General features: G+C 40.5%; 1 protein-coding gene and 1 long non-coding RNA gene across 2 annotated transcripts; one reads left to right on the top strand and one right to left on the bottom strand.

Moving 5' to 3' along the window:
• Positions 1 to 4,543: 4,543 nt before the first annotated feature.
• LOC135116506 (uncharacterized) lies at positions 4,544 to 23,987 on the bottom strand. Its single transcript, XR_010276362.1, has 3 exons — positions 23,846 to 23,987; positions 6,939 to 7,033; positions 4,544 to 4,611 (listed from the first exon to the last, which is right to left on the bottom strand). It is a non-coding gene; the product is annotated as an uncharacterized LOC135116506 (long non-coding RNA).
• Positions 11,585 to 24,193, top strand: LOC135116504 (carotenoid isomerooxygenase-like). Its single transcript, XM_064034017.1, has 10 exons — positions 11,585 to 11,971; positions 17,360 to 17,615; positions 19,341 to 19,485; positions 19,984 to 20,137; positions 20,806 to 21,011; positions 21,442 to 21,621; positions 22,017 to 22,115; positions 22,692 to 22,871; positions 23,243 to 23,341; positions 23,875 to 24,193. Exons 1-10 carry the CDS (start codon positions 11,896 to 11,898, stop codon positions 24,040 to 24,042), a joined length of 1,563 nt encoding a protein of 520 aa, XP_063890087.1. The 5' UTR covers positions 11,585 to 11,895; the 3' UTR covers positions 24,043 to 24,193.
• Positions 24,194 to 25,022: the final 829 nt, after the last annotated feature.

Genomic DNA, 25,022 nt, shown 5'->3' with positions numbered 1-25,022 from the left:
TATATATATATATAATATAGGTTATCAAAAGATGAGGGAATGTGTGAAGGACTATACTGAAATATACGAAAAAAAAATATGAATAAAACATTAAAAATACTGAAAAATCGAAAGAAAAAAGAAAGAAAAAAGGAACCAAAAAAGAAAAGAAAGACGTAAGTAAGAAAAACAAAGCAAGCAAGCAACAATGAAAGAAAAACAAATAAAACCAAGAAAAAAGAAAAAGAAAATAAAAGACAATTACAAGGTTACGAAAACACCCATACATCACGAAAGAAGAGCAATAGGAGGAGGAGGAGGAGGAGGAGGAGGAGGAGGAGGAGGAGGAGGAGGAGGAGGTGATATGGGAGTAGGAGAGGCGTATCTCTTGACTTGGCGAGGACGGAGCGTGGGTGAGTCAATGGTGAAGAGAGACTGTCAGGTTTCATTAGGGGGACAAAAGGCTCATCGAAACTCGTATTGTGAACTTAATGGATGTGAGTGTATCGCTTAAGGGTGACCAGCGTGACCTTTCAGACTCATTACTAACTCTACCACTACGCCTACTACTATTACTATCACTATTTCATCGACTACTCTTATCTGGTATTGTCACTGTGGCTGTTGACGTGTTGAATTGCACGTTTTGGGACTATTGTTGCTGTTTCTAATATTTGTTTTGTTGTTATTCATGCTTTTAATGCTGTTGCTGATACTATTACTATTACTATCACTACCGCCTCCTACCAACCATACCACTACTACTACTACTACTACTACTACTACTACCGCCACTACCAACCATACCACTCCTACTACTACTACTACTACAACCGCCACCTGCCAACGATACCACTCCTACCTACTACTACTACTACTACTACTACTACTACTATCATGACACGAGTTAAGGGGCGATGACTCGAAGCTACAAAAAGTATATATATGTGCTTCGTTGGGTAATCATGAAGTAAATGACTCGGATTAGTATTTTTTTATTTACTTTTTTTCAGTAGGATTACAGGATGCGCTATTCAGAGCAGGATATGGTGCGTGCATATGAGCGAAGGATTAGCGAGAGGCTGTCAAAGGATTATGTTAATATGTAACTTTCGAAAAATGTTATGAAAATAATTAGTTTTATTTTTTACCCCGTCCCACTCCTCTCTCTCTCTCTCTCTCTCTCTCTCTCTCTCTCTCTCTCTCTCTCTCTCTCTCTCTCTCTCTCTCTCTTTCTCTGAATGGTCGTGAGTTTTGGATCTTACGAACGTGATGGTGATACTAGTAGTAGTAGTAGTAGTAGTAGTAGTAGTAGTAGTAGTAGTAGTAGTAGGAGCAGCAGCTGTGGAGATGGTAGTAGCAGTAGTAGTGGTAGTAGTAGTAGTAGTAGTAGTAGTAGTAGTAGTAGTAGTAGTAGTAGTAGTAGTAGTAGTAGTAGTAGTAGTAGTAGTAGTAGTAGTAGTAGTAGTAGTAGTAGTAGTAGCACTAGTACTAGTAGTAGTAGTAGTAGGAGCAGCAGCCGTGGAGGTGGTACTAGAAGTAGTAGTAGTAGTAGTAGTAGTAGTAGTAGTAGTAGTAGTAGTAGTAGTAGTAGGAGCAGCAGCCGTGGAGATAGTAGTAGTAGTAGTAGTAGTAGTAGTAGTAGTAGTAGTTGTTGTTGTAGAAGTAGCAACCGTGGAGGTAGTAGTAGTAGTAGTAGTAGTAGTAGTAGTAGTAGTAGTAGTAGTAGTAGTAGTAGTAGCAGTAGTAGTTGTTGTTGTAGAAGTAGCAGCCGTGGCAGTAGTAGTAGTAGTAGTAGTAGTAGTAGTAGTAGTAGTAGTAGTAGTAGTAGTAGTAGTTGTAGGAGAAGCAGCCGTGGAGTTAGTAGTAGTAGTAGTAGTAGTAGTAGTAGTAGTAGTAGTAGTAGTAGTAGTAGTAGCAGTAGTAGTAGTAGTAGTAGTAGTAGTAGTAGGAGGAGGAGGAGGAGGAGGAGGAGGAGGAGGAGGAGGAGGAGGAGAAGCCGTGGAGGTGGTGGTGGTAGTAGTAGTAGTAGTAGTAGTAGTAGTAGTAGTAGTAGGAGGAGGAGGAGGAGGAGGAGGAGGAGGAGGAGGAGGAGGAGGAGGAGCAGCCGTGGAGGTGGTAGTAGTAGTAGTAGTAGTAGTAGTAGTAGCAGCAGCTATGGAGGCGGTAGTAGTAGTAGTAGTAGTAGTAGTAGTAGTAGTAGTCCATTTAACACGGCAAAGGAATGTCAATGGTGATGGTAGTGGTAACAATGGTAATGATGATGATGGTGGTGGTGGTGATGGTGGTGGGGATGGTGATGATAGTGGTGGTGGTGGACTGGTCACATCCTTTAGGTCACTTCCTCATCCTTTCACTCACTTCCAAGAAAATAATCAGTGTCAGCTTTATCCTGTTCATTTTACCTTATCTATATTTTTTTGGCTCAAAAAATTAACAAAAAAAATACGAAAAATAAATAATCCTGTCTGAAGGAAGAGATACGAGACGAAACTAGAGACACTGATCCCAATCTCTCTCTCTCTCTCTCTCTCTCTCTCTCTCTCTCTCTCTCTCTCTCTCTCTCTCTCTCTCTCTCTCTCTCTCTCTCGTAACATTTTCATGATTCTAAAGTGTTATTGGGGTTTTCATGAGTGTTTTCAAGATTTTAAAGTTATTGGGGTTTTCAAGAGTGTTTTCATGATTTTAAAGAGTTATTGGGGTTTTCAAGAGTGTTTTCATGATTCAAGTGGCAGTTTAACAAGGATTCTGCACTAACAGACTCTAATGAAGTTACTGGCGTTCATGAGTTTGGTTTCATGATTCTAGTGTAAATTATTGGCGTTTTCATGATCCAAGAAAATGTGACTTTGAAGAGTGCTTTCGTAATTCTAGTGATAAATCAACAAACATTCTGCTGCATCAGGCTCTAATGGAGGTTACTGGGATATTCAAGAGTGCATTCATGACTCCACTAATAACCTGACAAGCTCCCTGCACCGTCAATGGGAAAAAAAAATACACGTAAGAATCTGCCTAATAATTTCAGTGACCATTGCAAGAAAGAAAAAAATCCTAATGAAAGAGCAAAGCATTTCTAAACACGAGGAAGGATATTGCTTTCCAACTCACGACACAAAATCTTCCTGGTGAATGAAGGGCACGAAATGGACGCGAAAGCACCAGCAGCCTCTCCCAGCCTCTCCCTAAGCCTCTTCCAACTTATCCCAGCCTCTTCCTGTCTCTCCCTACCTCTTTAAGCCTTTCCCTGTCTCTCCCAGACTCTTCCTGTCTGTCCCTGCCTCTCCCAGCCTCTTCCTGTCTCTCCCTACTTCTCTAAGCCCTTCTCTGTCTCTTTCAGCCTCTTCCTGCCTGTCCCTGCCTCTCCCAGCTTCTCCCAGCTTCTCCCAGCCTCTTCCTGTCTCTCTCAGTCTCTCCCAGCTTCTAACCTTTCCCAGCCTCTTTCTGTCTTTTCCTGTCTCTCCCCGTCTTTCCCAGCTTCTCTCACCTGCCTCTCCCCTGCCTCTACCAACCTCTCCCTGCCTCTACCAGCCTCCCCCTGCCTCTACCAGCCTCTCCCTCTGCCTCGTCCAGCCTCATCCTCCGTCTCCCTGCCTCTTCATTCGTCTTCCTGTCTCATCTGGCCTCTCCCAGACACTTCCCCTGCCTCTCCCAGAGTCTCCCAGACTATCCCATCCTCTTCCTGTCTCTACTCGCTTCTCCCACTCTCTACCAGCCTGTCCCACCATCTCCTTGCGTCTCCCTGCTTCTCCCAGTCTCTTCCTTCGTCTTCCCACCAAGCAACCTCATCCCAACTTCCTTCCCTCTCCATCCCACTCGCTATTCATGCCGCCACGCCGCCTCGCCAGAAAGTCACTAAGCCGAGGGAACTGAAGTCACTGATATGCCTCCGTCGGTGCGCCTCGCCTCGTCACCGTCAGGAGGAAAGGTGTTCAGTTTGTTACAGCGCCAGTTTAGTAATGCTTGTTTGCTAACTCTCTGACTGCTAATGATACTGTGATTTCTCTGTTTATCTCCCGTTTGTATTGTGCCGTTCATTTATCTGCTTATTTCCCCAGTTTGCCTCCTCAGCGTATAACTCGAGGCTCCATATACGCACTGATTCGTTGGTGATTGTAAGACTGAAGTGAGTGGTGTTGTCAACAGTCGCTCTTATCTTCCCTGTCTCCGTGGCCACTGTACCACCAGGCTTATCATATACCTCTCCTCAGACACCTTGAACTGTCAGCCACCGTGACTCTCTCTCTCTCTCTCTCTCTCTCTCTCTCTCTCTCTCTCTCTCTCTCTCTCTCTCTCTCTCTCTCTCTCTCTATTTCTCTGCGTATGGCTCATTGAGAGAGAGAGAGAGAGAGAGAGAGAGAGAGAGAGAGAGAGAGAGAGAGAGAGCACTGACCGACCGACCGACAGACAGACAGACAGACAGAACAAAACTTTTAAGTACACGACCCAAGGACAAACAAATAAAAAAAACACAACTCACAAAAAAACAATAATAATAACATTAAACTGATAAAGAAAGTAAAAGCGAACATCATTATAATTCAACATTTCTTTGTTCACTTACTGTTGGCGGCGGTGGCGGCGGTGGTGGTAGTGGTGGTGGTGGTGGTGGTGGCGTCATGGATTCAGTTCCTGGAATCAAATTATAATCTGGAACAAAACGACCTTCACATTTTGCCAACTTGTATGAAAGGGAGCAGTGAGTGAGTGTATGATTGAGAGAGAGAGAGAGAGAGGGAGAGAGGGTAATAAAAGAAGGGCAGTGTGCGTGGATGGAAAGTTTGAAGGAAGGAAGGAAGGAAGGAAGGAAGGTGAGAGAAAGGGATGAAAGGTTTGAGTGAATGAGTGATTTAGAGACAGAGAAAGAAAGAGTGCAGAGGTATGAATGGATGAAAAGAAAAAAAGAAAAAAAGAAAAAGAAAAAGAAAAAGAAGAAAAAGGAAAAGAGGTGTGAACAAGTGACTGACTGACTGAGTGAATGAATGAGGTTAACAATCACTAAACTAACAAACCCCTTAATTAGTGATACCTAACCTAACTTACTAGCAAGAATAACAAAAATAATCATCTAATTCACACACTAAACTAAAAACTAACAAACACAAACCCACAACACCTCACCACCTCACTAACAAGAATAACAAGCATAACTAACACCTGTCTAGAATAACGAAGATAACTACTAATCTAACTCCCCTGCTAACTAAACCTGGAATCCACACCATACACTCACCCACACATGCATCGGACGAGACATAACCGCACACATTTGAATCTACCACGCTGAGTCAACCTTTAAGAGAAGCATCAGGTTTGTGAGAAGTGTGACAGAGAGAAAGGTCGCGGCACTGGTTCATCTCGCTCCGTCTCACCTCGCAACTCCTTGATTACCACGTACCTGCCTACCTACCTACCTACAGCAGACGGGTTTTTGTCCCTCTTGTGGAAGGAATCTCTTCGGACTCGGGCAACGCGAGGCAGACTAACAAATATTGGACTCCTGTGCTTTGGTTATTTGTATCCTGTCAGTCTTACCGGCTTGCATTAGTGAAGTAGGGATCTATTTTTTTTTTAATGTGTTTGATCGTTTAAGTGGTTTTCTGTAGGTCATACGGGGTTACAAATCTATGTTTTGTTGTTATTTATTGATTTTCTTATTCTTTTGGTCAGTACGAGTAAAGTATGGGTTTGAATTCTTGAACGTGTTTAAGTGAGTGTGAATGGTCTTCTCTCCGCCATCTGGGGTTATAAATTAATTTTTTCACTGACAATTATAGATTTTTCCCTTCTTTCGGTTAGCACACTAATTAGTAAAGTAGAGCTCCGATTTCTTCAATGTATTTAATTGTGTTTAAATGGTTTTAACCGTCAGTCAATATTTTTCTGGCAATATCTTTTTTTTTTTTTTTGCTTAGTAAAGTAGAACACTGATTTCTCAAACGTGTTTAATTATACCTAAATATTTTTTTTTTTCAGTCAGACATATGAGGTTACATATCAACCAACGAATTCGTATTTAGAAGGCTGGCAGTCATTTTTTTTCTTTTTTTTTTTTTCTTTCAGTCAGTAAAGTAAGAAGTCAAATTTTCGAACGCGTTTAATTGTGTCTAAATGGTTTCCTGCCAATCATATGGGGTGACAATTTTTTTTTTTTTTTCTCAGTGAACTGTTCACCACGGAATGCAATCACCTTTCTTCTTCTTCTTCTTCTTCTTTAGGTAGTACATTAGTAAAGCAGAGCGCTGAATTATGCATCGTGTTTCATCGAGTCCATTTTGTTCCCTTTTAGTCATACGGGTAACAGTTTTTGTCTTTGTACTGAGTGTTGACCGTAAAACGACATTATCTTTTCATCTTTCAGCTCCTGCATTAATTACTTAAGTGGTGCAATGAATTGTCGAGACTATCTAATTGTTTCTTTGTGTATTGTAATTCAACTGACATTTTGCCTTTCCTTATTATCCTTGTCTCTTGTGTCAAAACATAATGAGTTATTTTAATTTTTCTTACTATTTTCGATACTCAATTATTTCCATGGAGTTAACTTTACATCATCATTAGTGTTACAGATATTATCATCATTACTTTATTTCAGTTAGTATATTTAAAACTAAGACAAACATCTTAATTCCTCTTTATTATACCAAAACATTCTTTTTAGTAATTCTTCTTTATCATACTAAGACAATAATTATTTTTAGGTATTCTTTATCATACCGAGACAAACATTCCAGTTATCTATCTCATTCCAATCTCGACATTTTGAGCGCACCTGTGGTCAGAAGTGAAGCGCGTTTTGCGTGTTGCAGTGTTGTGTTCATACTACAATCACTATTACAATATTTTTTTTACTACAATCACTATTACAATATTTTTTTTTTATCTAAGTTAGAAAGGCAACAGATAAGATACACATTTTAATTCTCTATCACACTCCAATCTGGACAACTTGAGCGCACCTGTGGTCAGAAGTGAGGCGCGTGTTGCGTGCCGCCGTTGCTAGGTCGCGCGTTGCCAGCAGTGCGTGGTGGGCCGCCCCGTCTACCTCCGTCGCCTGCGGGGGAGAGAGGAAGGTGAAAAGGAGGAATGGGAGGGCGAAGAGGGAGGGAGATAGGGAGATGGGGGAGGGAAAGGCTGAAACTGGTTGCCGTTACAATGAGTCATAAACTGCTCATGGTATTTCTCTCGCTTCCTTTCTCCCCCTTTCTTTTCTTTTTTTTTTTTTTTGTCTTCGTTCTCCTCCTCCTCCTCCTCCTCTTCCTCCTTCTCCCCCGCATCATCATAATCATTGTCATCTTTACTTTCTTCTCACTCTAATTCTTCTTCTTGTTATCATCTCTCTCTCTCTCTCTCTCTCTCTCTCTCTCTCTCTCTCTCTCTCTCTCTCTCTCTCTCTCTCTCTCTCTCTTACACCCAAAGACCCCATTCTCTCTCCCACCCTGCCTTCTCCGCATCAGCAAATTAATATCGCCACAAGAACGACAACATGCAGTAAATTTACCGTAAAATCTCAAGAGAAAGTATAATTGTTACTGACGTGGAGCGAGTCTCGTAGAAACACAAAAGAAAAAAAAAAGTGGAAAAAGTGGGAGTTGTAATTATTTCCTGGAAGTTACATTCACAGGTTTGAAGTTATAATTATGAGGTGATGCTGTGCTTGATTTTATTATTAATGTTGTTATTGTTATTAGTATTGTTATTGATATTGTTGTTATTATTATTATTGTTATTATTGTTATTGATATTATTGTTATCATTGTTATTGTTGTTATTATCATTTTTATTATTATTATTATTATTACTATTATTATTATTATTATTATTATTATTATTATTATTATTATTATCGTTGTTTTTTTTTATGTGTGTGTGTGTGTGTGTGTGTGTGTGTGTGTGTGTCCGGTCACTTCCGTACATATTCTCTCTCTCTCTCTCTCTCTCTCTCTCTCTCTCTCTCTCTCTCTCTCTCTCTCTCTCTCTCTCTCTCTCTCTCTCTCTCTCTCTCTCTCTCTCTCAATTTTTTTAAAACCATACCGCATGAGAGAGAGAGAGAGAGAGAGAGAGAGAGAGAGAGAGAGAGAGAGAGAGAGAGAGAGAGAGAGAAAACGACACGAGACGACACACACACACACACACACACACACACACACTTTTTCCTGTGACTGAATCTCAAACCAACTAATAACGAAAAACACTCCTTTTATTCGGAGCTATAAAATCCTAACCACTTAAACCTCACTCTTCCCCCCCCCCTCCCACACACACACACACACACTCAGCGAGCTCCTTACATAAGCGTCTGGTGCGTGGCAATACTAGGGCGCTGGAGATTGACAGAATGATGTCGTTAGGAAATTTTGCGTGCATTTGCGAGTCACTTTCACAGGAAGAGGAGAAGATGGAAAGTGGTTTTGAAAGAGATGAGTGGGAAAAACTGGTGTGGTTATGACCGACAGATGGACAGACAGTGTATAGATAGAAGTGTATAGATAGAAGTGTATAGATAGAAAGGTAGATAGACAAACAGACAGATAGATAAAGTAAGCAGACAGACAGACAGGTAGACAGATAGACAGGTAGTTAAGTAGAAAGACAGACAAGTATATAGACAGACAAGGAGATAGACAAACAGACAGACAGATAGATTAGCAGACAAACAGATAAATGGATAGACAGATAGACAGTTAGTTAAGTAAGCAAACGAACAGACAGGTAGATAACTTGATAAACAGATAGAAAGACAAACACATAGACAAATAAACACAGACAAACACACACACACACACACACACACACACACACACACACACACACACACACAGAGACAGACAATCAAGGAACAAAACGAGGAATCTGCAGAATAAGAGAATTTTCGAGGCATCATGGAGGAGGAGGAGGAGGAGGAGGAGGAGGAGGAGGAGGAGGCCATTAGTCTCAAATACCTGTCAAACGAGCTTCACTTTTATCAGAAGAATCAATTTGCTGTCTTGACATTGTCCCTTATACCTTAAAGAGTGTCACGTGTCCTCTCTCTCTCTCTCTCTCTCTCTCTCTCTCTCTCTCTCTCTCTCTCTCTCTCTCTCTCTCTCTCTCTCTCTCTCTTTCCTTACTTCCATCTACTTATATTTTGTTATTTTCTCTCTGTTTCTCTTTATCTCTCTTCTTTCTCTCCATTTCGTACTTTCATCTATCCCTCCTTTCATTTTTTCCTTCTCTCGCACTGTTCTCATTTATTTCTCCCTTCTCTTTTTATTTCCTTTCGTATTTTCCTTCTTTTCTATATTTTCTTCTTCCTTACTCTTCATCTCCCTTTTTTTTTCCATCTCCTTATTTTCTTCCTCCCTTCTTCTTTACTCTCTATCTTTTCCCTTCCTTCTGTTCATCCCTCTCTTTCCATACTTCTTCCTTACTCTTCATCTTCTCCCTTCCCACTTTTCCTCATTTCCTTTCTCCCATCTGTTTCCTCATTCCCTCTCTTCGTTCCCTACATTCCATGTTCTCCCTTCCCTCTATTCCTCCTTTCCTCTCTACCTTCTCTACTTTCCCCTTTTTTCCCCCCTTTTCACTCAAGCTACGCCCTTTTCACTACATTCTTTTCAACTTTCTCTTCCTTCGCCTTCACTTCTCTCCTAAACTTTTTTTTTTCCTTTAGATTGATGTAGCTTTTCACAAACACCCTCGTAAGGACCAACAAGTCTGATGTGGTTGCGTACTATCAATCGTTTCTGTGTCTAACTTTATAGTTTTAAGTTAGCAGGGACTTTCAAGGGCATTTTCATAACTCTGGTGACAATTTCACTGGATTTAGTGGAAGTTAATGGGTCTTTCAATGTGTGTTCATGATTCTAGTGATAGTTTAACTTGTCTAGTGGAAGTTATTAAGGTTCTCAAGGGTGTTTTCATGATTCTATTGAATGGTCTAGTGGAAGTTAATGGGACTTTCATGGTGTTTTTGTGATTGTAGTGACAGTTGAAGTAGAAGTTAATGGGACTTTCCAAAGGTGATTTCAAGATTTTTTTTTATATTAATTTAACAAATATCCTACATTATCAATAAAAGAAATATGCGTCAATAGGAGAGAACAACAAAGTCTTTAAAAGCAGGGGGTCTTAGTTTGACAGTTTGTTATTCCTTTGTGTTTCTTTGCGCTCTCCTCTAGGGATACTTTAACAAGGATTCTGCATCATCAATGGAGAAACACCCAAGAGGACCTGACTAATCATCTCTGTGGCATTTGAAAGCCGTCCAGGTGAGAGAACAAGTGTTTAAGAATAGGCGACTTGGGCTGGTACTGTTTGTCCTTCCTTTGTGTTCTTTTGTGGTTTTCTTTTTCTATCTTTATCTCTCCTGGACTGAATAAGAGGAGAGGCAGTAGTGATTAAGTGATTACGTATGAAGTTATATATAGCTGGGAGTGTCTAGTACCTTTAACTCTGATTACGACTTCGGTTTGAGGGAATAAAAAGTTGTAACTTAACCTAACGCAACCTGACCTAATCTAACTTAACCTAACCTAACTTTCATTACGACTTGCTTTTGAGAGAGTAAAAAATTGTAACCTAACCTAACACAACCTAACCTAATCTGACTTAACCCAAGCATAACCAAACTTTACTTAACCCCAGCAAAACCAAATCCAATCAAAGCTAACTTAAACAAACCTAAGCTAACCAAGCCAAATATAAATCTAACCTCACTTAACTTAACCTAGCATAACCTAACTTAAACAAACTTAACCTAACGTAACATAACCTAACCTAACCAAATTAACCTGACCTAACCTAACCAAACCATATAAAACTTAACCTAACAGAACCTAATTTAACCTAACCTAATCTATCTTTACCAAATCTAAACGATCCCACCCTAACCTAACCTTACCTAACGACGTGAAAGTGCGTGGGAGTTTAATTGATGTTCATATGGACCCAACCAAAGAAGGAGAGGAAAAACTAAGTACTTGTAGCTCTCTCTCTCCCTCTCTCTCTCTCTCTCTCTCTCTCTCTCTCTCTCTCTCTCTCTCTCTCTCTCTCTCTCTCTCTCTCTCTCTTACATAACAACAAGACGAATGCAAGAAAGCCACACCTATCTCGTCTGTGCCTGTCTGCTTATCTCAGTGACTTTTAACGTTACAATCAGTGGTTTTACTTTTTTTTTCCTCCTCCCCCACTCTTATCTTGACTTGTAACGGTGGTGTTGATTATTTTTTTTCCCTTTCCCTCCCCCCTCTCCCCATATCGGTCAGTCCTCCCACGCTGAGAGAGAGAGAGAGAGAGAGAGAGAGAGAGGTGGGGTAGGGTTGCAGTAGTAGTAGTAGTAGTAGTAGTGATGGAAGAAAGAGATATAGAGAGAGATAGAGATGATGCTGATAATGGTGATGATAAAAAGGACAACAAGAACAAGAAGACGAATACGAAGAAAGGAAGAGAGGTGAACGTAGAGAGAGAGAAAGAGAGAGAAAGAGAGGTGGGGAGGGTTGCAGTAGTAGTAGTAGTAGTAGAAGAAAGAGAGATAAAGAGAGATAGAGATGATGCTGATAATGATGATAAAATGGACAACAAGAACAAGTAGACGAATACGAAGAAAGGAAGAAAGGTGAACGTATAGAGAGAGAGAGAGAGAGAGAGAGAGAGAGAGAGAGAGAGAGAGAGAGAGAGAGAGAGGACCAACCAGCCAGTCACAATAAAGACAGCACACATTAGCTTCTTCCTTCCAGTCCGTCGCTAACATCACGCGCGCGCAGACCATCCCTCTCTCTCCTCTCCCTCGCCTCTCCACTCGCGCCCAACTCTCACTCACCCCCACACTCTCACACACCATAACTCTCAATCACACAAGGGGGATCACTCGCAGTTTCACCATCCAGTCGTTTTGTTTTGTTAAAGAGAAGTGTTGGTCCTTTTAGAAGACTCAAGATGCCTTACGAGTTTAGCACCTGGGATAGGAACTGCGTGGAGGAGCATGTCACGCCCTTGGATGGAAGTGTTGCAGGTGAGGGCATGTGGTGCGTGTGTTTCGTGTGTGTGTGTGTGTTTGTTGGTTGGTTGGTTTTTCGTATCAGTCATTATTCTATTTTGTGTCATCTTTTGTCTCCTTCACTGGTAAAGTTTAGAATTATGTCATTTTCTGTTTTTCGTGTATGTAGTGTGTGGTTTTACGCTTCAGTTGCTGTTCTGTATAATTCATTAATGCGAGAGTTTGCCGGTATTTTGATTTTTTCGCCTCTTTCATTGGTAGAGTCTGGAATTATCTGTTACTTTATTTTTTGTGTGTATAGTCTGTTTTTTGCTTCAGTCGCTATTCTGTCCAGCTCACTAATGAAACATTTAACTAGTATCCATTCTTTTATCTCTTTCATTGGTAAACTTTGGAATTCTCTATTTCTGATTTCCTCACTCTTCTAATACCATTCCGTCCATCTAACTAGTGCAAGAGTTTACCAGTATCTACATTTCTTATGCCTTTCACTGGTAAGCCCTGGAATGATCTGGCTGCTTCTTTTTTTCCCCCCCTCTTTCGCCACTATTCTGTCCATCTCACTAATGCAAGAGATTCTAGTGACAGTTTAACAGAGTCCTCATCAAAGAAGGGAAAATGAATCTATGAAAACTTGATCAGTCATTGATGAGCCTTTGAAAATTATCCTCATGGGAGAGCTAACCACTTCAAAACACAGGGGATGGATGAACGAGGCCCTGTAGGGAAAACCTGGATCATGAGAATATAAGAACACAAGGGAAGCTGCAAGAAGTCATAAGGCTTACATGTGGCAGTCATAAGAACAAAAAAAAAATAATAATAATAATAAGAAACCATTATTCTTTATCCATAGCCTTTGAAAACAGTCCCTGAGAGAGCAGAGCCTTTCAAAAACACGGCCCATGAGTTAAAAGGACCCTATAAGAAGACCTGAAGACCTGGAACATAAGAAAACAAGGGACCACTACGCTAAGTTGTGTCCTCCGTAAACAGTCCTTGTGAAAGAGCTAAGCCTTTCAAAACACGGGTCAGAGAGTTGAACGAGCGCCTTTGGGAACACCTGCAAACCTGGACCACTATTACTTAAGTTGCCGCCTTTGAAAATAATCGATGTCCTTTGAAAATAGTCCTTGTGAAAAAGCTAACCATTTCAAAAGACGGGGCAGGGAATTGAACGAGTGAGTGCCTGCAGACCTGGCCCACTATGTTTAAGCTCGGGTGAGACTCCACTACACTTTCTCCTGCCAATAACCGCTATTGTTGCTGTCACACTGTAACCTTTCCAACGGGTTTTCTCTATGGAGCTCGCTAACCCCTTTCCTTTCAACTCTTTCTTCTTGTACTGTTACGTAAATGAACACAAAAGAAGAACGAACGCTGGGTGTTTCTTTGTGGTTTTATCTATGAAGTTCGCTGACTCCTTTCCTTTCCCCTTTCCTTTCCTCCTGTACTATTACGCAAACGAACACAAAGGAAGAACGAACAGTAAAAGGTTTCATTTAAAACTCCTAAGAGAGTTTTATTTTCGTGTGTGTGTGTGTGTGTGTGTGTGAGATAAGCTACAGTATCTAATCTAAAGTAAGAGACGGAGGATGATAAAAAAAAGAAATAAGAAAGACTTCTCATCCGTGACTTTCCTCTTGTTTTTTCTAAAGGTCAATATAGGTTTTCTGTGAATGAATCAGTTTTAAGTTACGTTTGAACTAACTTTCAATCTTTATTATTCATGTTTTCTTTTTTTTCTTTTTTCGTCTCATATCACAGTGAATATATCAGTTTAAGTAAAAGTTTATATTAATTTCACGCTTAGCAATCTTTATCATTCACACTCTTACTTTCTTTCTCTCTCCTCTATCACATGAATCAATTGGAACCTTGATCTTCACTATCCTATTAGCAATCTTAATCATTCACTTTCCTTCTCTCCTTTCTATCTTCATCCATCACAAGTAAATAGGAACCTTCATCTTTACTGTTTTTACTTTACGAAACAATGTACCTTATCACAGAATGTCTCGTAAGGACTACAGCAAAGTAATCATCCAGTGTTCTTGTTCTTCCTTGGTGTTCCTTTGCGCTCCTCTGGTTTACGTGCAAGATGAAGCGTGAAGCTGAGAAGAGATAAAGAAGCATTTGATCGTCTTTGATAGAGATGGAGCTGTCTTGTTATGACCTAGAGAGGCAAACAAAAACTGGATTATTGACAAACAGGTTCCGTGTGTGTGTGTGTGTGTGTGTGTGTGTGTGTATTTTTTTTCCCGCAAGCTTCTTGGAATCTTATCTTCTCATTACTTGTCTATTAGTTTTATTATTTTTCTCCTCCTCCTCCTCCTCCTCCTCCTCCTCCTCACCAATAGACAAGACGAAATTTAGGCTAACTAATCAGTTCATCAATATTCATGTTTCATTGCCTCTCCTCCTCCTCCTTGTTATGCTCGTGATCCTCTCCTCGTTATCTTTCACTCCACCCCCACCTCCTCCTTCTCCTCCCCCTCCTCTAGTAAGATAATATCATCATCTCATCTTTCCTCCACATCCATTAGCTTTACAGGTTCTCCTCCTCCTCCTCATGTACATCTTATATTGCACCGCATCAAACATCTTATATTTCCCACACTACAAATTGCGATCTCGTTCTCCTCCTCCTCCTCCTCCTCCTGACAAATCAGAACATGATCAACTGCGGCGTCATTATGAAAAAACTTACGAGGGAGAGTAAGAATAGCATTGAATTTCACATAGCAAATTCACGCAAATCAAATCTCAAAGAATTTTTTTCAGCTATATCAGAAAGAAAAAGTATCAGCTTCTACAATTGGTCTCTTGTCGTGAAAACTGGCAAACACTGATGACGAAATCCTAATGGTTGAGAATCTCAACGACTACTTTGCATCCGTATTCACAAAAGAGGGAAATTCTGAATACCTACCACGCACTCACTCTCTAAATAACAACTCCTTTTGAACACGTGTACTTCCCAAGAGAATGAAATTTTACGTGCGATCAATAAAATTAAAATAAACAAAACACCAGGACCAGATCAAATTTCCCCGGGAATATTGAAGGAGGCTAAAAATGAGCTTGCCAAGCCTCTATCCATATTATTCAACAATTCGTTAAACACACGACAAGTCCCTTATGAATGAAAACTTGCAAATGTTACACCTATCTTTTAAAAAAGGGTTACAAATCTCAATCTCAAAATTACCGTCATATAAGCCTCACATCAGTAGTGGATAAGCTTATGGAATCAATAATAAGGGATAAAACAATAAAATTCCTGGAAAGTAATATGTATCATCGTACATATTATATTTCCTGGAAATGTAATATGTACGATAATACCAGGACACTCAGCACGGTTTCAGAAATAAACGCTCATGCCTCACGAATTTACTTGATTTCTTCCACTACGTGTATAATATGTACGATAATACCAGGGCAGTAGATGTAGTTAATTTTGAATTTCAGAAAGCATTTGATAAAGTTCCACATAAGTGCCTCATGCATAAAGTAAAAGCCCACGGCATAACAGGTGACCTCGCCGCGTGGACAGAGGACTGGTTAACAGACCGCAAACAGCGAGTAGTAATTAACGGTAACTCTTCAAGTTGGATAAATGCATGTAGTGGTGTTTCTTAAGGATCAATCTTAGGACCGATACTCTTCATAATTTGCATCAATGACACAGACGAAGGGATCATAAGTATTGTCAAAATTCGTAGATGATACTAAGATTGCTAACAAGGCTGAGTCACCAACCCAATGTCAAATTTTGCAAAAAGACACAGACACTTTCATTGAATGGTCTGAAAAGTGGCTTATGAACTTTAATTTTGATAAATGCCACGTATTACACATTGGAAATAGCAAGCCAGTAAGTAACACCCCCATCAAAAGTGTGGATGCTGAAAAGATCTGGGAGTTTTAGAGTCAACAGATCTTAAATCAAACAAACATTGCACCGAAGTCAATAATATTGTCAATAAATTAATAGGCTTCATAGGAAGATCTTTCACTTTGAAACCTGAGAAAATAATCCTGACCTTGTATAACTCACTTGTACGTCCTCGTCTTAAATATAATGTACAATTTTTGCCACCTGGTTACAAAAATGATATTGAGAAATTAGAAAAAATATAACGTAGAGTAACAAAAATTATCCCAAGGCTTCGCAATAAACCCTGCGAGGAACGCCTTAAAGAACTCAATTTATTCTCCTTATCAAAACGCAAATTAAGAGGGGAGCTGATATTGCTTTACAAAATTGTTAAGGGTTTCACAAATGTAAGTCCTGAACTTTACCTAACATTCAACTAAACAAGTGTTACAAGAAGCAATGGCTTCAAATTAAAAGGTAAGCGATTTCAAACAAATAAAGCCAAACATTTTTTTTTCTTTAATCGTGTAATAAATGTCTGGAATTATCTTCCATCAAGTGCTGTTAACTCAAATACTGTGAATTCATTCAAAACCCGTCTTGACAAGTATCTAGAAACTAATCCTGTCTAATAAAACTAATAAACTGTCAGTGTTCAGGTTTGAAAAACGAACACGTTCACTCCGTACTATCTATCATCTGATGGGGATATATTTCATTAAGGAAGAAAAAACAACCACTTTACTACAAAGAAAATTAACTGGATTAAAGAGACCTTAGTGATGGCTTGTTCCTCGGCGACTTGCTGCTGACCCCGCTACAGTAATGATAAGAGGAATCGAGTTCCTAGCAGAGCAACTCACCCATCACTATAGTCATCGGGTAAAAATATATCCCATTCAATCAAATTTAAGGTAAGGGAAGCGTCTCATCAGATAACACAAATATTAGGACTGCATGTAGATTAAATGTAATAAAAGTAGACCATCTCTGTCTTACTTTCTTATCAAATTCCTTGTTATTTTTCCTATACAATATGGTACCAATTTTTTTTCCTGCCAGCATCGGCTGGAGGGATTGGGAGGTGGGGAGGAGCCTTCTCCTGTGCTATCCTGTCTTTCGCACTAATAGAGTATAATAATTACGCAAACAGCCTAGTAAGGACATCATGGTCTGTTGTTGTTTGGTCTTCCTTTGTATTTCTTTTGTCCTCCTCCTCCTCCTCCTCCTCCTCCTGCCCTCCTTTTTCTTTTGGTATCTGTTCCTAAATTTTCCTTCTCTTTCTCTACTACTGCTACAACAATAACAACAACAACAACAATTATAATAATAATAACTACTGCTATTATGTACTACTACTACTACTACCACTACTACTACTACTACCAGCACCACTACCACCACACCCCCACTCTTCGTCCTCCTTCTAATACATATCCCTTTACACATCTCCATCATCATCATCACCACCACCACCACCACTGCCACCACCACCACTACTCCTCCTCCTCCCCTTACAGGCAGCATACCCTCGTGGTTGCGCGGCTCCTACATCCTCAACGGGCCTGGACGCATGACTTACGGGGAGAATGAGTTCAACCACGTGTTCGATGGCTCCGCGCTCCTGCAGAAGTTCAACATCACGGAGACTGGCGTCACCTACAACAGCAGGTTCCTCCGCTCCTATGCCTACACCACCAACCTCGAGCATGGCCAGATTGTGGTGTCCGAGTTCGGCACCACTGGCAAGTCTGTCACCAAGAATAAGTTGGCAAAGTGAGTGAGTTTGTTTGGTTTTGATAAAGGCTTTGGTGAGGTTGGTTTAAGTAAGGTTGTGTGTGTGTGTGTGTGTGTGTGTGTGTGTGTGTGTGTGTGTGTGTGTGTGTGTGTGTGTGTGTGTGTGTGTGTGTGTTTTAGATACTTTAATTTTTCTTTTCTGTGTGTGTGTGTGTGTGTGTGTGTGTGTTTTGAAAGAGTTGGTTCGTAAAGTAGGTTTTTGAAGATGGTAATTTTTTAAAAAGAGTTCGTAAAGGAGGTTTTGTAGATGGCAAGTTTTTTTGAGTGAGTTCGTGAAGTTTTTTTTTTTTTTAAGATGGTGAGGTTTACTTGAGTTTTGGAGGAGAGTTTCGAAGAGCTGGTTAGTTAATTGGCAGAGCAGCTTTTAGAGAATGATTTACTGACGAGTGTTTATAAAGTTAGTCGACTGATTTTCAAGAGTGGTGATTTTTTTACGAGTTTTAGAAAGTTACTAGATTTTTTTTTTTTTTTTAATGGTGAAAAATTAGTTGATTGGCAGGATTCGAGAATGGCGAGTTTTATATGAGTTTCGGTAAAAGTCAGTTGGCTAAGTAAATTTAATCTTTCGTTTAGTAATGATGATACGACGTCTGTTAGTTCACATGAGTAATGCTGCGTGACTTTATTTTTTTTCTAAGGCGTTGGTATGTCAAAGATAGAGTAACTTTTCTATGCTAATCTCTCCTTTTCTACTGGTTTAAAGTGCGAGGTACAAATCATCTTCTAAAACCCTAAAAGAATAGAAAAACCAAATCCTTATCGTTCTTTTCCAATACCGAGTCTCTACCTTCCTTCACTTCCCCCCAGGCTGAGTGACAAGTTTGCTCCATTTTCTTCTTCCTTGAGTCTAACCTCCATCTCTCCCCAAACAGTGACAAGTTAGCTTTATTTTCTCCCTTCCTGAATCTACCTTCATCTCTCCCAAAACTGAGTGACAAGTTGGCTTCAATTATTATCTCCCTTCCTTGCGTGTAACCTCTTTCATCTCTCCCCAGGCTGAGTGACAAGTTAGCTTCATTCTCTCCCTTCCTCGAGTCTCACCTCCTTCATCTCTCCCCAGGCTGAGTGACAAGTTAGCTTCATTCTCTCCCTTCCTCGAGTCTCACCTCCATCTCTCCCCAGGCTGAGTGACAAGTTAGCTTCATTCTCTCCCTTCCTCGAGTCTCACCTCCTTCATCTCTCCCCAGGCTGAGTGACAAGTTAGCTTCATTCTCTCCCTTCCTCGAGTCTCACCACCTCCATCTCTCCCCAGGCTGAGTGACAAGTTAGCTTCATTCTCTCCCTTCCTCGAGTCTCACCTCCTTCATCTCTCCCCAGGCTGAGTGACAAGTTAGCTTCATTCTCTCCCTTCCTCGAGTCTCACCTCCTTCATCTCTCCCCAGGCTGAGTGACAAGTTAGCTTCATTCTCTCCCTTCCTCGAGTCTCACCTCCTTCATCTCTCCCCAGGCTGAGTGACAAGTTAGCTTCATTCTCTCCCTTCCTCGAGTCTCACCTCCTTCATCTCTCCCCAGGCTGAGTGACAAGTTAGCTTCATTCTCTCCCTTCCTCGAGTCTCACCTCCTTCATCTCTCCCCAGGCTGAGTGACAAGTTAGCTTCATTCTCTCCCTTCCTCGAGTCTCACCTCCTTCATCTCTCCCCAGGCTGAGTGACAAGTTAGCTTCATTCTCTCCCTTCCTCGAGTCTCACCTCCATCTCTCCCCAGGCTGAGTGACAAGTTTGCTTTCGACAAGATGTTCTCAGATAACGCGCCCGTGGGAGTGGTGAAGTTTGGCGGCGAGCATTACTGCATCACTGAGGCGCCCTTCCTCCACAAGATTGACCCCACCACTCTGGAGACCATTAGCAAGGTGAGGAGCGAACGAGGAGTGGTGGAACTGAGGGCGTCACAGCAGCGGAATTGTGGGTTTTGGCGCTTTGGAGTGTGTTTGAATAAGTTTGTATTTGATTGTGGAGGAGGAGAGGGGAAATGGAAAAGAGCAGGGTAAATAAGGAGGAGGAGAGGGAAAACAGCAAGTATATGAAGAGAAGGATGAGAAAGAATAGCTAAAACTTAATAAATGATGATGATGATGATGATGATGATGATAATAATAATGATGGTAATAACAAAAAAACAATGAAATGAATAACAACAAAAATCTACTACTACTACTACTACTACTACTACTACTACTACTACTTTTACTGCTATAATCTTTTTGACTACTCTTTGAGAACTGGTAGCTTCAGTGGGGTTTTATTTCAGACGTCTTGTTTACTACTACTACTACTACTCCCACCACCACCACCACCACCACCACCACCTTGCTCATCAACACCCCTCTCTCTCTCTCTCCCCCTGCCAGGTTGACCTACACAAGGAACTCAACATGAACTCCCACTGCCCCAACCCCCACATGCTCCCTGACGGCACCACCTACAACGTGCTGCACATGGTTGGACCCACGGGACCCAAGTACGACATCGTCAGTTTCCCCCCCACGGCGCAGGAGGGAAAGAGTGAGTGCAGATTGCGAGCAGCGTATGTCAGGAGGGGAATAGGGGAGATATTTCAATGGTTCTTCAGTAGTTTTGTTTTGTTGTTGATTTTTTTTTTATTGGTTTATGTTACTTGTTTATCTGTTTAGTTATTTTTATTTACTTATTTCTTATTTTTGTTTATTTTGTAAATCAGAAGAATTATTTCGTTTCATGATTTTTTTTTTTTTTTATCAATGGAAGAAGAATTTTAAACTTTACTCAATCGAGGGAGAATTCACAACTTTTTTTTTTTTTTTGTTATTTACGAAATATTCTGGTCTAGTTTACTTTACCTAATTATTCAGTTACACACATTTATTTATTTATTTATTTATTTATCGTAACTTCATTTTCTATACCAATTTTAATTCAACCATTTTATTCCTCTATTCATAAATATTCAGTAATTCCATTCTACTATCCGATCGCAAGAACGCATTTTTTTATATAAATTTCAGTTCTGTTGATCCATTTTATTAATTTATCAATTTAATTTTGTATATCTAGTCTATTCCATGTTCCTTCACCCATCCATTTCATTCTACGTATATCATTCAGTCTATCTAAACTCCTCACTCCCCGTGCAGGCAGCGTATTATTTCATTCTATATCACTCAGTCTACTTCATCTCCCCCCTCCCCGTGCAGGCAACGTGTTCGCCAAGCCCAAGAAGGTGGCGTCGGTAGATGCTCGCTGGAAACTGAATCCTTGCCACATGCACACCTTTGGCATGACCCAGAACTACTTCGTTCTCCTGGAGCAGCCCATGACCATCGACGTGAAGGCAATGGTGGCCAACACGATCAGGGACAAGCCTTTCATTGGCGGCATGGAGTGGATGAACAACAAGCTGGTGGGTTGTGGCAGGGAGGGTGGGTGTGTGTGTGTGTGGGTGGGTGGGTGGGTATTTGAGTGATTAACTGACTGACTGACTGACTGACTGGATGGGTGCTTGAGTGGTTGACTGATTGAGTGTGTGACTGAGTGAGTGACTGATTTACTGAATGAATGAATGAATAAATGAATGAATAACCGATTAACTGACTGACTGACTGACTGAATATTCGTTATATAGACTGACTGACTGAATGAATGATTAAGTAATTGACTGACTGACTGGCTGACGGACTGAATCCTCGTTATATTGACCAACTGAATGAATGAATAAAAATAAATGAGCAAGTGAACCTTCGTTACATAAACAGACATTCACCACAATTTCACAACTATATATCATCCAATCTGCCATTCTCATTTAATACCGCCTCCTCGCCTCCCCGCAGATCAAGATCCACCTGGTGCACCGCGAAACGGGCAAGGAGGTAAAGCAGAAGGTGAAGTGCGAGGCGTTCTTCTTCATGCACATCATCAACTGCTACGAGCAAGACAACCACGTGATCATTGATGTGAACGGATATGCTGACATCAACTTCCTCCACGCCCTTCACCTCAAGAACCTCAGGGTAAGGAGACTGTTAATAAATCGTGTTCTTTTTTGGTTCCTTTTGGACTTTGTTATTCCACATTTACGTAATTTTGCTTTTCGTTTTAACGCTTTCCGTATTATTCCTTTCATTGGGATATGCAACATTTCACGTCACCAAAGGCACGGTATAAAATCGTTACAAAAATCTATAAAAATCGTTACAAAAATCTATAAGCAATGGAAAAGGGATTAAAAGAATAGATTTAACATTATATGGCTAGTCAAATGTTTACAAGCGGATGCACTAGATCTAAAGAAATGTCCCGGCATTGAGAAACCGTGTATCAGTTATCAGGAAAAGAATTAATGAGCCTTTGTCTTTTTTCTTTCTGGAGAGTACGTACTTTTAACGCCCCTTGGCTCCCCCTGCAGGAGAACCCCAACCTCGGAAATGAGATGGACGGCGGCAGCGTCAAGAGGATCATCGTGCCGCTGGAGGTGAACGAGAAGGCAACGCCGGAACTCAACCTGGTAAGCAATGACTGTGCGGAGGCAGTTAACTAAAAGGTACTTAACATATAGACGCGTTTAACTTGTTGCTCCATAAAGATTACTATTTCCTGCAAAGATGAATGACTATAAGAGACGAAACTTAAAAAAAAAAAAAAAAAAAAAAAAAAAAAAAAAAAAAAGTTCTTCATAAAAATTAGTTTCCTGTAAGGCCGTAAACCAAATGACATACCCTCAAATTTTGGAGAATCCTTTAGACTACATACATTTTTTTCGGGACTAGCATCTTCAATAGGCCCTTTTATTATATATGAGTAGCAGCCGTTTTGTTGTCCTAGACCAGAGTCGCCTTTTACGTAAAATACCAAAAAAATACAAGTAAAGATAAGGACAATTTTGGTTCATCTAGGCTACGGGGTTGTTTAATAGACTGTAGCAGAAAAACAAGCATGTAAGACGTTCTAAGTCGAAAAAAAAAGTGTCCAACGGTGAAATGATCAAGAAAAGTAAGTATCTAGAGAATAAGAAGTTTCGCAGTGAAGAATGAATTAAAGAAAGCAAGACAAGTGAGAAAGACAAGTTTCCTCTCGTTCGCAGGTGATGATCGGCGGCAGCAAGGCAAGGGCGCACCGACAGAAGGACGGCTCCCTGCTCCTCACGCCAGACAGCATCACCGACTTCTCCTACGAAATTCCCACACTCAACTCCTCCTTCCTCAGAAAGAAGTATAAGTATTTCTACGGCACCAAGGGAGACATGAAGAGCACGATGGGCGAGGTACAGACTTTTTTTCTTGAATTTATCTGGTTATGGAAAATTACTTAGGTTATTAATTTCCATACACTGATTTTTTATTTATCGACGAGATATGCCTTTTTTTAGGTCGTGATCTATACAATGTAGGGTTCAGCAGTGAAATTAATTAACAGAATGAAGCTTAACCTAACCTAACCTAACCTACATAACCTAACCTGACCTAGTTCTCAAATGAAAAACGCTAGTGTTATTTTAATATTCTTGTTTTCCCAAGCTCCTGATAAGTCTATTCCGAGTCTATTTCATTATTTGAGAACCATTATACAGCGAGGGACTTAAACAGGAAGTGGCGTTGACTGAAAATATAATGCTTTATCTTCCTCCTCTGACAGTTCGGCAAGGTAGACCTGGACACGAGGGAAGTGAAGGACTGGGGTGAGGATGGTCTGTACGCCTCCGTGTCGTGCTTTGTGCCCAGACCCGGAGCCACGGTACGATTGCTTCAAATATAGATCTAGCTTACCACCACTCAGGAATGAAATACTAACTCCTGCCCTTAAGCACTTCAACTAGCTAACTACTCCTCTTTATAAGTAACTAGCTAACTATCCTATGCCTCCATTCAAAACAATACGTAACCTCGCTATTCTTGAACACTAATTAGCTTACTATTCCATACCTCATTCAAAACTATACTTAACACTCGTTAATTATTCCTTAATTAATTATTCCTTAATTAATTACTCGCTAATTATTCAACCTAACCCAAAATAATAATTATTATTATTCCATTCGTCACCATTCAAAACGATAATAAACTTTCCTATCCTTGAACGTTAACTAGCAAGCTACTAACTTCACTATTCAAAACGAATACACTAACTACCTATTCCTAACCTCACTCGAAAGGTTAATTAATAATCCTACCTATATATCATTCAAAGTGATAATCAACTTCCCTGTCTTTGAACACTAACCATCTAACCACTCCATACCTCATTGTCCTCATCTCATTCTCCTTCAGGCTGAGGACGACGGCGTGGTGATCGGAACAGTTCTCCACAGCAACGATAAGGCGAAGGTGACATTCCTGGTCCTGAACGCTGCGGATATGACGGAACTGGGACGCGCCTCTTTCACCACGGCCTCACAAGTGCCCCGCTCCCTCCACGGCTGCTTTCTGCCCGCCTAGACTCGCTACCTGAACCGCTTGGAGAAGGAAGGGATGGTTCATATTCCTCTGCTTCATTTTCCGCGTTTTGTACGGGGTCATCTTTAGTGTTTTCCTGTAGTGTTAGTATTATTTCATTGTCTGCGTAAAGTAAAAGGTTCAGTTCCTTGTCTACTTGGTTTTTATTTGTATTCTTTTCCTTGTGAAGGTATAACAAACTAAAGTACTTAAGCCATTTCTATAATAAATGAGCTCCGAAACAGTGTGTCGGGCCGCCGCCAAATTCAAACCCCGAAAATTCATTACATTTCATATCCTACACACAGGCACACTATCAGTGGTGTACCGAGGTGGGAGGCCCTTTTTGCAAAGGTTTATATATATATATATATATATATATATATATATATATATATATATATATATATATATATATATATATATATATATATATATATATATATATATATATATATATAATGGCCCCCGGCGCCCCCTTTTCAAATTTCTGGGTACGCCACTGCACACCATCTCTAGGTTTTCTTTAGTCTTACTACTGGTCTCCTTGCCATGCCCTCCTAAATAAACACTGGCACACCTCTAGGTTTTCTTTTAGTCTTCCCACTAGTCTCCTTGCCATGCCCTCCTAAACACAGACACACCATCTCTAGGTCTTTTTTTCAGCCTTTCCATTGTCTCCTTGTCATGTCATCCTACTCACACACTCATTATCTCCAGGTCTTCTTTAGCATCACACTGGTCTCCTTGTCATGTCCTCCTCCACACTCCTCTTCCCAATCATGCATCCTTACCTCCTTCCTTTTTACCTCTCAACACTTCAGAATTCTAAGCCCATCACTAAGCAACACAGGATATTAAACTACAAAAGTGTAATGAAATAGTCAGGCACTTTCTTCCATACTTATTCATATGACCCCAAGAGAAGTAGGTAATAATCTAGTACATCTTTGCACTTAAATACAAGCCACACTTCACTGTGA

The sequence above is a fragment of the Scylla paramamosain genome, chromosome 31 (assembly GCF_035594125.1).
Source record: "Scylla paramamosain isolate STU-SP2022 chromosome 31, ASM3559412v1, whole genome shotgun sequence".
Taxonomy (NCBI): Eukaryota; Metazoa; Arthropoda; class Malacostraca; order Decapoda; family Portunidae; genus Scylla; species Scylla paramamosain.
Note: the sequence above shows the minus strand (reverse complement) of the source record. Positions and strands in the feature narration are given on the sequence as shown.